The 13,984-nt window shown below is 33.2% G+C and overlaps 1 protein-coding gene across 2 annotated transcripts in view; it reads right to left on the bottom strand.

Moving 5' to 3' along the window:
• The window catches only part of LOC149805117 (KICSTOR complex protein kaptin-like), a 45,636-nt gene that overhangs the window by 18,708 nt on the left and 12,944 nt on the right, over positions 1-13,984 (bottom strand). For both annotated transcript variants that reach the window (XM_089947513.1, XM_089947517.1), the window contains exons 3-4: positions 12,666-12,750; positions 7,198-7,255 (exon numbers count right to left, since the gene is read on the bottom strand). In XM_089947513.1, coding sequence (XP_089803639.1) covers positions 7,198-7,255; positions 12,666-12,750 — 143 coding nt within the window. The remainder of the gene's footprint in view (positions 1-7,197; positions 7,256-12,665; positions 12,751-13,984) is intronic.

The raw sequence follows: 13,984 nt of genomic DNA, 5'->3' as shown, positions 1-13,984 counted from the left end.
TTACTCTCAATTAGTTCTTTGGGGGCACATATACAGGATGGTATACCTTGTTTAATTCCTTCTTTTAATTTAATCATCGTAATTAAAGTATACATATACGGTAGAGGAATGCCAGGTGTTTACTTGCTGAGTTTCTTTGGCGGAAATGGAGAAGCGATTTTGTTTGCAGAGAAAATTATGCAGCATTCACAGTGATGAGTCATGGAATTGAAACTAATTGGTGACAATTTTTGTAAAAAAATTTTGTTATACTATAGTACTGTTGTAGAGGTTTAAAAAATTTGAAATTTACATGAATAATGTTTAACCTTAACATTCTATTTACTGACGAAAGAAAACTCTGTAGTGTGAAATTAATTATTTCCATATAACACGATTCAAAAGTGATAAAATAGAATATGGCATCTGTGGACTGTATACAATATATCAATTTAGGTACGTTTTCTTTTCTTTCTGAGAAATGAAAATTGACAGACATAATGTCATAATCGAGAGTTCTCTTAAAAAAATCGGAAGGTATTATGAGATCGGGAGGTAGGTGTGGAAATACCCCAAAAATCTGGGAGGTTTTTCTCCTGACTCAAGAGCTGACAGGTATGAACTGTCTGGGCTTGTGGAACTTCAGTCAGGGCTGGTGAGTTTATTTAAGTCACCAGCCCAGAGCCTGTGCCAACAAAATATTTTCTTTGATCACTGGGTAGTACTTAACAAATAAAAGTGAAAGCATAGTCTGTAATGCTTGAGATTATATATTCAATGAAGAGGGAAGGAATGGGAGACATAAGAACAAATGTTTAAAATGCATAGTGTCAGGACTGACTGAAAAGAGTTTCCAGGAATCGAAGACAAGTTCATGTCTCCATTTTAACTGCTTTGACATTCCTTGAAAACTCCAACACATCAAATTGTAACAAAACTATTCTTATGTTTTACTTAAAATCTTCACGAAATACCCGTAAACCTAATGCAACAACCAAATATTGTGTCATGACCTGTGACCTTCAACCCAAAAACAATTATACAGAAGATAATTTAACTTGTTCCAGACAATGCCAAGTAATAACCACAATTCTTAGATTGGACAAAGCTATAATTTATATACTTTAGGAGAATTTTTTTTACTGTGTTACCATTTAAATTAGCCTTTAGATTAAATCAATTAAATGATAAGGAACCATTATACTTGTTTAAATTATTATGCTTACAAGACAGTTCAGCAAAAAAAAACCCACCTGAGTCATGATCCTTAACTGTAAAATCCATAAAATCAATCTCAGAGTGCCATCTATCAACTTATACATTGATTCAAAATTCACTTGTACATATACTAGACACTGCATTGATGAACTCAACGAACTACAACAATACAAGCAATGACCTTTGACTGGACCCCAAGGTCACTTAGGTATGGTTTTCAAAACTACTGCAAAAAAGTGTGGATGTGTCGATGGTCTGATCTGCACTATTAAGCCATGAGTTTTATACAACTTCTTCTCAGTGGTGATTAAAATGTAAGTTGATCTGAGATAAACAATTATCCTTGGACAAATTACTTAACAGAATGACAATAGTTAGGGTGATGTTGTGTTATGAATCCTGTGGGAGAAGCCATTAGGCTAATCTTCATAAGTAAAGTACATAAAGTGGAACAACCCAATTTGTGTAAAATGAACGGATGACAATTATAGAAACAAAAGTTACTATTGATTGTCGCATTGAATGATGATGTTAAAGCCATTTTTTAAATTAAAGATTTCTGTTTATGATCGTTATATCACTCAGTTTTATGATAGCATGGAAGTCATTTTTTAAGGTAACATATTCAAATGTAATTGTGATTTAAAGAAAGGATGAGTGCAAAAGCCAAGAAATAATAATATTTAGAACTGGTGGATGGAGTTTGCCTTTACGAAGCAAACCAACAAGCAGGTGCATTGTATTCATTTCCAAACTGAAAACACCATGTTAATATTATTCATTTTTAAGTGTATAACATCTCTTGACATAGTAACACCAACAGGACAATGCATAAATGCAGGAAAGTATTGTGGTCTTTGCATATCTGAAACTCCCTCACAGCAATGTAGAAAGATAATTTCCTATACTGCGAAAACATCAGGAACATCTTCATACAAGTCTGACCATCCAGTCTCTTATTACTGCAAATATGAACTCTAATGACACTTGCACTGCCTGCAACCCATCCAGTCTCTTATCACTGCAAATATTAACTCTAAAGACACTTGCACTGCCTGCAACCCATCCAGTCTCTTATCACTGCAAATATGAACTCTAATGACATTTGCACTGCCTGCAACCCATCCAGTCTCTTATCACTGCAAATATGAACTCTAATGACACTTGCATTGCCTGCTACCCACTGAACTGCTGCAAACAGTAAAGGCTGCATCTTGAGACTATATTTCACTGGATTTTAAAGATATAAACTTGGTGTCCTGTTTATTTAAGGTCTATGTGGCTGTGATTAATTGAGTGTTTGTACATATTTGTTTGTGGCGGTGATATTGGACAATACTAAAGGACTGACCATTTTAATTTTATGTAAAGGAGGTAAAGGGGGTAGCATGACTGTGCTGTTTTGGAAATAAAAACAGCCCCTAAACTGCTTAAAATGTTACCATTCTGATTAGTACCAACAAAAAAACACAACTAAAAAATAAAATAATATCCTGGTTTAAAATAAAATCCACTCAAAATTTAATGGTTGGTTCTGAAGTCTACCAACAACTTTCAGCTTGAAAATAAATTACTGTATATAATCGCATATAAGCTGAATAATTTTGAAAAAAATAAAGGCCTGGAAGAAGGAGGGTTCGCTTATCTGCTGGCCACTGTGTAAACTTGACAGTTTTTAGGTCTTTTTGTTGACTACTGTAATGGCTGTAAATCTTGGGACATGAAACAAAATTTCTTTCCGTGTTCTAAGACATAGGCATGTAAAAAAAAGTAACTTTCAGTGACCCAACAATTATTAAACTGTTATAAAGTACTATGATTGATTTGTTATTATTTTGCATGTGCATATTTTCTGATTTCTCCAACATGAAGTTAAATAAAGGTAAATACAGACTTCATAATTTGTGGGCCGGTTGAGTTTACCAGGGAGACCATGCTGAACAAAATGTACAGTACTTACACAGTGCAAAGTGTACATGGTGTCACTTAAATCCTTACTTATTCCCAAACATAGATGTAGATTTTGCTTTATTATTTTTTTGACCAAATTGCATTCTTCCAGATAACATTTTGGCTAGTCCTTAATAGCTGTTTCATTTACGTTGAATCATGTGTTCATGAGTTAGTCATTTTCAATGATATAAGTGATCCTACAAATTGAGGTAAAATTTTTAAAAAGGTAATAAGAGCGTTATAATAAAGGCTAAAATTATCATAGAGATCAACTAGGATCATCAGCAATCAATTTTAGCTTTGTGTTTTAGCTGGGTTTTTTCTCCTCCCGGCATGAAAGTTGACAGGTATGGTGTAAGGTCACTTACATCAAAGCAAACTACAACTCAGCTTTTATGGTATTAGCATAATTTCTGAAGCATTATTTCCGAAACTTTATTATTGTATTTTGGAGATATCATAAAAGCTGGGCGCAATGGTGCCCATGATTCGACTCTGGGGGATGTACTTAATTCAGCGCATGATCAAACCTACAATGTACATGTGGTGGCGCCATTATGTAAATATGCTCAGTAGCCTAATTGTGAGCACTGAATCGAACCGTATTGTTTGTTCATTGTGTTGTCATATTGGGATTACATTTTAATGAGTAGGTATTTACAATTTCAAAGCAAAGTAAAAACGTAATTACTGGTGCACTGATATAAAGTGTCCAATGTAATAATGCATAAACAAACAATAATCGAGTCAAAAGGGAGAGGTAGTGTTACAGGAACTCGTGGTTGCTAAATTCTTGTCATTGTTCGATCAAATTATACACAAATCTAAATTAGGCAGAAAAAATAAGAAAACTGAAAATTAAATAAATTACTTTTCAAACAAGTTTATGCCATTTCTTTTTAATAATCATGCACGCAACCTTGAGATAAGTATACATGTAATTTTTTTAAATATAATTTTGCCTAAATAAATGCATTTAGAACTTACCTCGTGCATCTTGAGATTTCTCTGAGTTGTAAGTTGGCTTATACATGAGTCATGCACTTTTTAGTGTTTATACCTGTTCAGTCTGGGGATCAGCTTATACACAAATGGGCTTTTATGCGAGTATATACGGTAAATGCTTAAAAAGAAAAGACATTTTATTTTATTTTATTCAAACTGAATTTCATGTCATTGATATTTCTTTATAATTTGTTCTCAAAGTCACTTTTTGGGGTCCACATGAACTACCCCCCACCCCATGGGAACTTAAAACATACTTTTTGACTTGTACAAAAAAAACCAATACTGTTTGGGAGGTTGGCAGATGTATAAGAAGACTTTTTGTGAAAAGTCAATACAAGTACAACCATCCATTCATGTGGAGTAGTGGATTTTCAAGATGGCCACTGTAGCAGCCATACTGGAAGTCAGATCAGTACCATTATTTTTTAAGCCCAACAAGACATCATAAGAAGTCATTTAATGAAAAGTCCCTGTTGCTATGACCTTCCATGCAGGAGAAGTACTGACCAGATTTTCAAGATGGTTGCCATGGTGGCCATGTCAGATGTCCACTGGGCAGCATTTTGAACTAGGACCACCTAGACTTTGGGATGAATGTGTTTGAAAGTTTAGTGGCATTTCTTCCATTAATTTAAGAGGAGTAGTGATTATAACAAACTTGTACAAATGGACAAAGGATGAAAGAACATTGCATAAACTCTTCTCATCTATTTTCAGTAGAACTAAATTTCAAATAATGCTATTATGTGCAGTGCTCAAAGAACATTTTCTTAGACACAGGCCCAGGGCTGGTGACTTATAAAATAAACACAAGCCCTGGCTTAAATTTCATAAGTATGAACTCCAATTTCCACATGCCCAAAATTTTCACTTTTTCAATATTATTTGTCATACAATGTTGCAACTGCTACACTTCAAATATAAATTCAATAGGGTACAACAGGGGGTTTGAGGGTAATGCAAGTGTCACCATAACTACACTTACTAGAGACTGGATGGTCCTTTTTGTTCAAGCTTTGCAGGTGGATTCTCTGAGTGAATCCTTGTCAGAACCAAGCTAATGTATATCAGTATATATGCAGTATGTGCAAAGAATTAAACCCCCCTCCCTTTTTTCTGCTGGTAAAACTCCATCGGCTTAGACTTCTGAACTTACTTTTGTTAGGCTTTTCTGATAGCTAATTGCTGCTTAAATCGGCTTCAAAAATGAATAACACTTAAACACTATTCTGACAATTGAAATGATCACGCTTTGCATTTGATATATGCAAGTACAATCCGGCTTCAAACAAATGTCATTGATGTTCACAACTTGTCTATAATACATTTGGTTTAAACTTTCTCACTGACAGGCAATGATATGCAAAAAATGTTCTTCTCCTACACATATCTAGTATCTCTTTGATCTACCTATTTTGGGTTGTTCCACATCCTGATTGTACCTATGCAAATTGGCAGAATGGCCTCACCTACTACAGCCAATTAAGTAATTATGTGAAATGGTGGATTATACCATACTTCTTTGCCTTTTAATTGCTACTACTTAAACTGTCCAAGTTTTACGTCAGTTTCAGTCATGACTATTTACAGTTTATACATGCTGCAATGCAATGGGCATATACTGAAAGTGGTGTTTTTCTTCTATTTTCAAAGATTACAGAAAATTCTGTTTTATTGAAATGCGACTGTGTTTGGGTTTTGGGAGTATTACAAAATTGTGTTTTATCATGAGTTGCCATGTTACAGTTGTTCTCTTCATGTAGGACAGTGGAGATCTGATTTTAATCAGATTGCACTGTCTTATGGCAGGTATGTCAACATATTGAAAATAAATTTTCACATTTCATCAGTGCAATCAAAGTTTTCTCTAACAAATTTGATTATTTTTTGTCAACAAGCCCAATGGACACTCTTAGAATACAAGACGGGCTCGATCTGAAATTAGAGGGATCCCAGGCATTGACTATTGGATTTTCAGAACACTGATGTGTGGCATGGTATGATGAAGTTAATACTTACTAAAGTACAACACAAATAATGAGAATTTACCATAATTCATGCTTTATGAACTATTGTGGATTTTGGAATTACTATAGACCAGAGTTTATGACAAATTTTAAGATTCAGTCCTCTGTAAAGACCATAGGATCTTTGTCCCCATCTACAAATTTAGGCACTGACAAAGATGTCATTATTTTAGTTTTTGCAACACCATAAAAATTAGAATTCACACTATTTATGGTGGCATATGTTGTGAATCAACAGTACTTTTTCATCAAAATACATATCTGTAACAGCTGATTTTATTTACTAACTTCATTATATTAATTACATTTCACTTTGAAGGAAATTAGCATAAAATCCTTTTTTGCTTGGTCAATGATTGTCATTTGGAATTCACAATGCCTCATATAAAAAACAACCTCGATATACATGGAACTATTTTTAGTTAAAACAATTCTAGCAATAAAATGATACTCTCCGCTGAATGACATAAATATAAGACACATGAACCTATTAACTGAATGAGAACAACATGGTAATTTGCTGGTCACTAGAACAGCTCAGTTATGATCTGTTATGATTTGTGTTTGCCAAAGTAGGTTATGTTACAACTAAAACACAAAAAGTTCTATAACAACCAATGTCTGATGTAATCATTATATCAAAGCACAGGCATGTGATCAACAGATATTCAAACGTTTCAATCCTTAAAAATGACTAACACCTGAATTTTATACAAAAATGATGAACTTTCATTTCTGCAGATCAAAGAGAATGAAAATAACAGTATAAGAAAAAGAAATTCTTATTCATCTTACCTAAATCAATCTAAATAAAATGGCTGAGAACTCTGAATGAATCTTGTCAAAGACAGGCAATCAATTTATTAAAACCTTGATCTGTCACTGAATTATGTGACAACTTATCTGGGTATCACTGCTGATAGTCAGTTGAAAATATATACAAGCAAAAGCAGTATATCAAGGTGAATGCAGAATGTAATTTAAAGCTGTTTTGAGTAAAATATATCCTTACTCTGTGTGAGTCAATTGGTAAGGAACAAAATACAGCTCCAAGCTGAGGCGACACTCCTCTGCAAAATACAAAAAGATATTTTTATTAGACTGAAGTCATGGAGCAAGTCTATACCTAGCATGGGCAACTTTACTCCAGAGCTAGGGCAGGATTTTTAAAGCCACACCCCATGATGTCAATCAATGGATGAAACCAGGTTAGTGGTCATATTTGCCCCCCACCCCCCAACTATGCTGCTGGATATAGAGCAAGCTGTGTTTAAATTGTTATACATACAAAATCATTCCATAGTTTTTGATGGACATTATATAACTGTGTATGGGGATATAAATTTCATGTTAATTATGCCAGAATAATGTGAAATAAAATATTTAATATCTATCTTACAAACTAAAAAGAATAATATTGTTGTAAGTTAAATAAACAGAGGAAATAGTTAATGTCTTATATAAAGTTCTTTGGAAATAATCTACTGTTATGAAATGTCAAGAAAAAATATGCACTGTAAATCACTGCATACAGTACAACTGGAAATGCACATATCCCAAAATCTATTTTTAGAATTCAGCCTGTTTCCTAAGATATATTGGTAAATTATCATCAGTGAAATTATATCCACAAATAAGTAAAACCAGTCTAGTAGCACTATAACTTATTTTCATTTTACTAGAACTAACAGGCATTAGCAGAATGTTTCAAACAGCAGGTATAATTAACTTAGCTTCATAATAGTTTATGCCAAGTATGATGAAAATGTATCAGGAACTTAGGAAATATATGCAAATGAAACCCTTAATCAAAACCATAAATAACAGTTGATGATGATGATGGTACTGCCAGAAAAGTGAACTGCTATGTCTTTTGCTTTCAACCAACACTCTCTCAACAAAAAATAACCTTGGTAAAAGCTAAAGATAAAAAAGTAGCAATAACAAAATTTTCAAGACAGATATCATGGTTGCCAAACTAAATAGTTTACAGTGATCCACCTCATAAATGGCCCCTCCTGACCAGCAGCCACCCACTTTTTACGGCCAGAATCCCTTGGAACTGATGAGTTTATGTAGTATGATTCAAGAAAAGCAACCCTTCTAATGCGACCAGTGGACAACATATTAGTGTAAAAATGTACAATTTACCCCTCTGAAGCAGCCACATTTTATTATTAATATGTGTCCAGAAACAATATTTAATTCATATGGTAAGGTAAGTAATCCAATAATCTTTCCTGTTATTTGTTTCCAGATGTCAGGTTTCATTTCTCAAATAAGTGCTGACTAAAGTACATGCACCACTAAAGTTAGTATTATTAATGCTGACATTTAGAGGAAATGTCAGCAATGTTTTGATAGAGTTTTGAGCTTAACACAGTGTTTTCTATATTACAATCAGATGAATTGTCAAGATCATATCATGGACAGCACAGGCTAAATACAGAGTTTGTGGATTAACACATACAGTGAAATTCACCTAGAACAAAACAGGGTACCAGACAAAGACCGAAGGATCATGTGACAGTACATGTATCACATCCTTGATAAACAAGGATTTTCGTTTACTCTACTTTTTTCATCTGCATAATTTTATGCATATTTGATTTAATTATATCTGATTAAATTGTTTGTAAGTTTTAAAATCTTTTTATCATTTTTAAATTTCATTATATGTCAAAATAATGTAGTTCTGTTTGCTAGGAACTTATACTTTTTTTTAGAAAATATTTTGACCTTGACTGTTTGTTTTAGCAGACACCAGGTGTTGACCTGGATCCTGACCTTGATTTAAAGTTAGTAGCAGCCCCGTAAATAAGATCTATTTTTATTTTAAAATGATTGGTTCTTGTTGAGGTCATGATGGGACTAAGTGAATTAAAATGTAAACAATTTTTAAAAAAAATTTCTTAGAGTAAATTGATTGGTTTTTATCAGGGTCATGTTAGGCATACGTGATATAAACATGATCATGGGCCTCCCTTTTCTCAGTTGGGCTTTTTTCTTTACACTGGAAAGTGTCTGTTGTGTTGTCTGGAGTTATTTCAAATTATTTGGATTCAAAAGGATTAATTCTTTTTTTCCTGGAAATTATCTGCTCGTATGAAATTCTTGAACAAAGACATCTCTTATAAAAATTTATTCGGATTTCCAAAACTGGAGTATATTTCTTATTTCTACAAGGAACTGTAGACTTCAACACACTACAGGTTACAGCATACATCATCGTCTTCCATCTTGGATTCTTCATCAGGACTCAAACTTGAAATCATTATAACATTTTATTATTAGGACTTCAAAAATGTTATTTGTGGATTATTCTTGGATTATTTTTGGATTTGATTCTTAAACCGTAAGTTCATATTTTTTCTCTCATTTTTACAGTATTTTTCCAGGGAAATAAATTATTATATTTTTCAAAGCTTGTTGTTTATACTCTTTTTTGTGTTACTGTTTATTTCGAGCCTAAACACATAACAATAATTAAATTGCAATACTGTACAATTAGCAACAGAGAAAGAAATTGTTACAAAACTTTAACATGTCATCACCTAACAGATAAATAAAACAATGTGAGCCTGCTATAGTGCGCTCCATTATAACACAAATTTGGATATAACACAGTTGTGGTGTGGCACCCAAAATTTCATATACATGTATTTTTCTTGTGCAAAAAAAAAATCTTTCTTAAAAAGTACCAAGAAAAAATGTAAAAAGTTTATTATCATTATCATCATCAGATCGCATATGAATAATACAAGATGATCATGGCTTGGCTCCTGAAATTTTATATGTATTTTTCTTGCACACGAAAAAGTATTTTTTCTTCTTAAAAGTATGAAAAATAATGCATAAAAAGTTTATTCTGGGATCGCGTAGGTCTTCGCCAATGTCGCAAACTTGGATTATTTTTCCTTACTGGCTGCAAAACATACCATGTGATGACTTTTTTATTTGCCGACATTGTTGGCTGTTTAAACTTTTATATATAACCATTGGTTTGGAGTGCAGAAATTCAGAGTACCCATGAAAGGAAGCCGCAAACTGGATATAAAATGCACTGAAATTTATCTATTGTTACATAAACAAATTCTTTGTCCATATTGACAAACCATCTAAACAGATGCATTGTTATATCATAATCCGCCTATCTTGACATCTAGCATGAGTTCTGTATGTTGTGAAATATCCACTTTTTGTTGCTCACATTTCTGGTATGGGAGATCAACTGGACGAGGCACTGTCTTGTAATCTATCTCTCATCGGATTTTTGGCCACTCACTAGTAATTAATATATTTACAAAGACTGACATTTGTATGTGGATGGTAAGTAAAATTCCTCTTCTTTTCACTCAGAATTAAATCCGTCAGAACACTCACATTTTCTGTAATAATCCCTGTTATCAGAACACGTGTCTCTATTGTCCGTTGACCCTTTGTTAATTTTCAGATGCATGCATGGAAAGCAGCATCATGCTGCCACCATAAATTGGTTTATTCAATAGGCATGGAGAGACAGTAACTAGTATATAGTCCAAATGACAGCCAATTCCTTTTGAAAAATGTACCCAGACACAACAGTTTGCTGAAATTTCAAAGGAAACAGATTACCTTTGAAGCACCGATTGTTATGAAAACGTACTTGGCAAATGGAAAACATACCAGTCTCAACCATGCAATACAATTATTTGATGTTGCTGCCACAATAAGAAATTGGCAATTGTTTGGTTCTCCAATGCTGTCCTTTAGCGGTGACTTCAATAACGCATGCACCTTTCATCAAAGAAAGCCGACTACAATCTTTCAATAACAAAGCACGTTTTTCCAAAGGAAGTCAGTACAAAACTTAAATAAAAAGTGATGGAATCTGATAGGTTTTTGCATTTTCCAATGTGACTGGAACATGTTAACTGTGCTGTGAAAGTTTCTTTTTTGTAGGGAAAAAGTATGCTTATGAATGCTACCAACAGCAGCTTAAAATGCAAACTAACATTTACCGACTTGGAACGTGCTGAAAAGTAAATGTGTTTTGTCATTCGTTACGTGATTGTGCTATGTTTTTCCACTGAATTCAGACCAATATGACCTGTTACAAAATTAATGAATATTTTAAAACTGTGTGTGTGTGCACATTTTCGATGGAAGCATTTGTATTGTGGATTCAATGCATATGATGAGGTTCGCAGGTGAGTACACGGTGTTGATACTCTATTCATGCTATACATTAGACATTTATATATAAACAGGATTCACATATATGTACCAATCTGTGGTTCTCTAAATAAAGTAAACTATTATATATGTCTTCTCTGTTTTCACTAGGTGTATTTCTCATTTAATATGCATCAATTTAAGATGGTAACTGTGCCGATGAAGCATGTATTGTACCGCCCGCATTTATTACCTACACCCCACCATTATTTTTTTTTTTGGGGGGGTACATTTTCTTCAGCTAACTGACCTGGTTGCTTATAACATGGTTCGGTCCATAACACGGTTGGGTTCTATGGCTCCCAACTACCGTGTTATAATGGGGTCACACTGTACTCCAGATGGAAAAGGAAAATTTATTCGACTTAATGAGAAAATAAAGATAATCAACATCATAACAGATATAGAGCATATTCTGCAATGCTGAAAATGGAAAAAGATTTATCTTAAATAAGAAATAATGTATATACCAAGATATAAATAAAGCTTTGTGAATGATTTTGCGTTGTGTATGCCAACAATACACAACTTGCATTTAACACCTATTAATTTATGTTACCTTGAAATATGTCTGTTTTTAAGACAAGAAGAAAATTTTATTAATTAATGCTACTTTTAAATGACGATCTTAACTGCTTTAAGTTATATGTAGATTTCTTACCATATAAAAATACAGATACATCTCATAAATATACTATATTATATAGTTCCCCTCTGGAAAGGCCACCTGTCTTATACCACCTCTTTCCTAGGGCAGAATGGGTGGCCGTACAAGAGTGGGACCAATGTATTTTGCGGGGATAAGGGAGGAGCATTTTTATACGGAAAAATGTGCACACTGAAATTAATTACTATCCTTCAAAAGATATAATAATAAATAGTAGCAAGAATAATATTTTCAAGATAGCTACCTTATTTAACGCGAGAAGAGAACCATGTTCTTTTTAAGCACAATTAAAGCTCAATATGAATATGTGTGTCATTTCCAACCGATCAATGGTTTAGGAATAGTAGCAATGCGAAAACTGGTGGACAGATGTTGGACAATGTACCATCGCATAAACTCACTTGGCCTCTGGACCAAAACTAGCAAGAAGAGTACAAATCAAGAATGGCAGTAGATGATATCTAGAATGGCAGTAGATGATATAATTTACTGGAAAATGTATCATGAAGAACCAGCAAGATTTATACAACCTTGTAATGGTAGTGGAAGATAGAATTTACTGGAAATCCTATTATGAAGGTGACTGTGGACAAACTTACCAGCTACATTCTCCATGTTGAATTCCTCTCCATATTGTGATGAAGTGTACAGATTTAGAAACTGTTTACTCTCATTATCCTCTGCCTAAAAGAAAGAAAATTGATTCAAACTGTCTGTAAACTAAGCTGTTATCATATGAATTCCCAAATAAATACAATGTGCCGTTATATACCCATCATATGAATTCCCACATAAATACAATGTGCTGTTATATACCCATCATATGAATTCCCAAATAAATACATTGTGCTGTTATATACCCATCATATGAATTCCCAAATAAATACACTGTGCTGTTATATACCCATCATATGAATTCCCACATAAATACATTGTGCTGTTACATACCCATCATATGAATTCCCACATAAATAAATTATGCTGTTATATACCCATCATATGAATTCCCACATAAATATATTATGCTGTTATATACCCATCATATGAATTCCCACATAAATAAATTATGCTGTTGTATACCCATCATATGAATTCCCACATAAATACAATGTGCTGTTATATACCCATCATATGAATTCCCACATAAATATATTATGCTGTTATATACCCATCATATGAATTCCCACATAAATAAATTATGCTGTTGTATACCCATCATATGAATTCCCACATAAATACAATGTGCTGTTATATACCCATCATATGAATTCCCACATAAATACATTATGCTGTTATATACCCATCGTTATGATTTTCCCACATAAATACATTATGCTGCTATAAAACCCATCATATGAATTCCCACATAAATACAATGTGCCGTTATATACCCATCATATGAATTCCCACATAAATACATTATGCTGTTATATACCTATCATATGAATTCCCACATAAATACATTATGCTGTTATATACCCATCATATGAATTCCCACATAAATACAATGTGCTGTTACATACCCATCATATGAATTCCCACATAAATGGATTATGCTGTTAGATACCCATCGCATGAATTCCCACATAAATACATTATGCTGTTATATACCCATCTTATGAATTCCCACATAAATAAATTATGCTGTTATATACCCATCATATGAATTCCCACATAAATAAATTATGCTGTTATATGCCCATCATATGAATTCCCACATAAATAAATTATGCTGTTATATACCCATCATATGAATTCCCACATAAATACATTATGCTGTTATATACCCATCATATGAATTCCCAAATAAATAAATTATGCTGTTGTATACCCATCATATGAATTCCCACATAAATACAATGTGCTGTTATATACCCATCATATGAATTCCCACATAAATACATAATGCTGCTATAAA

Source organism: Sinohyriopsis cumingii, chromosome 2 (assembly GCF_028554795.1).
Source record: "Sinohyriopsis cumingii isolate HCF-2022 chromosome 2, ASM2855479v2, whole genome shotgun sequence".
Taxonomy (NCBI): Eukaryota; Metazoa; Mollusca; class Bivalvia; order Unionida; family Unionidae; genus Sinohyriopsis; species Sinohyriopsis cumingii.
This window is presented reverse-complemented; position numbering and strand designations above follow the sequence as displayed.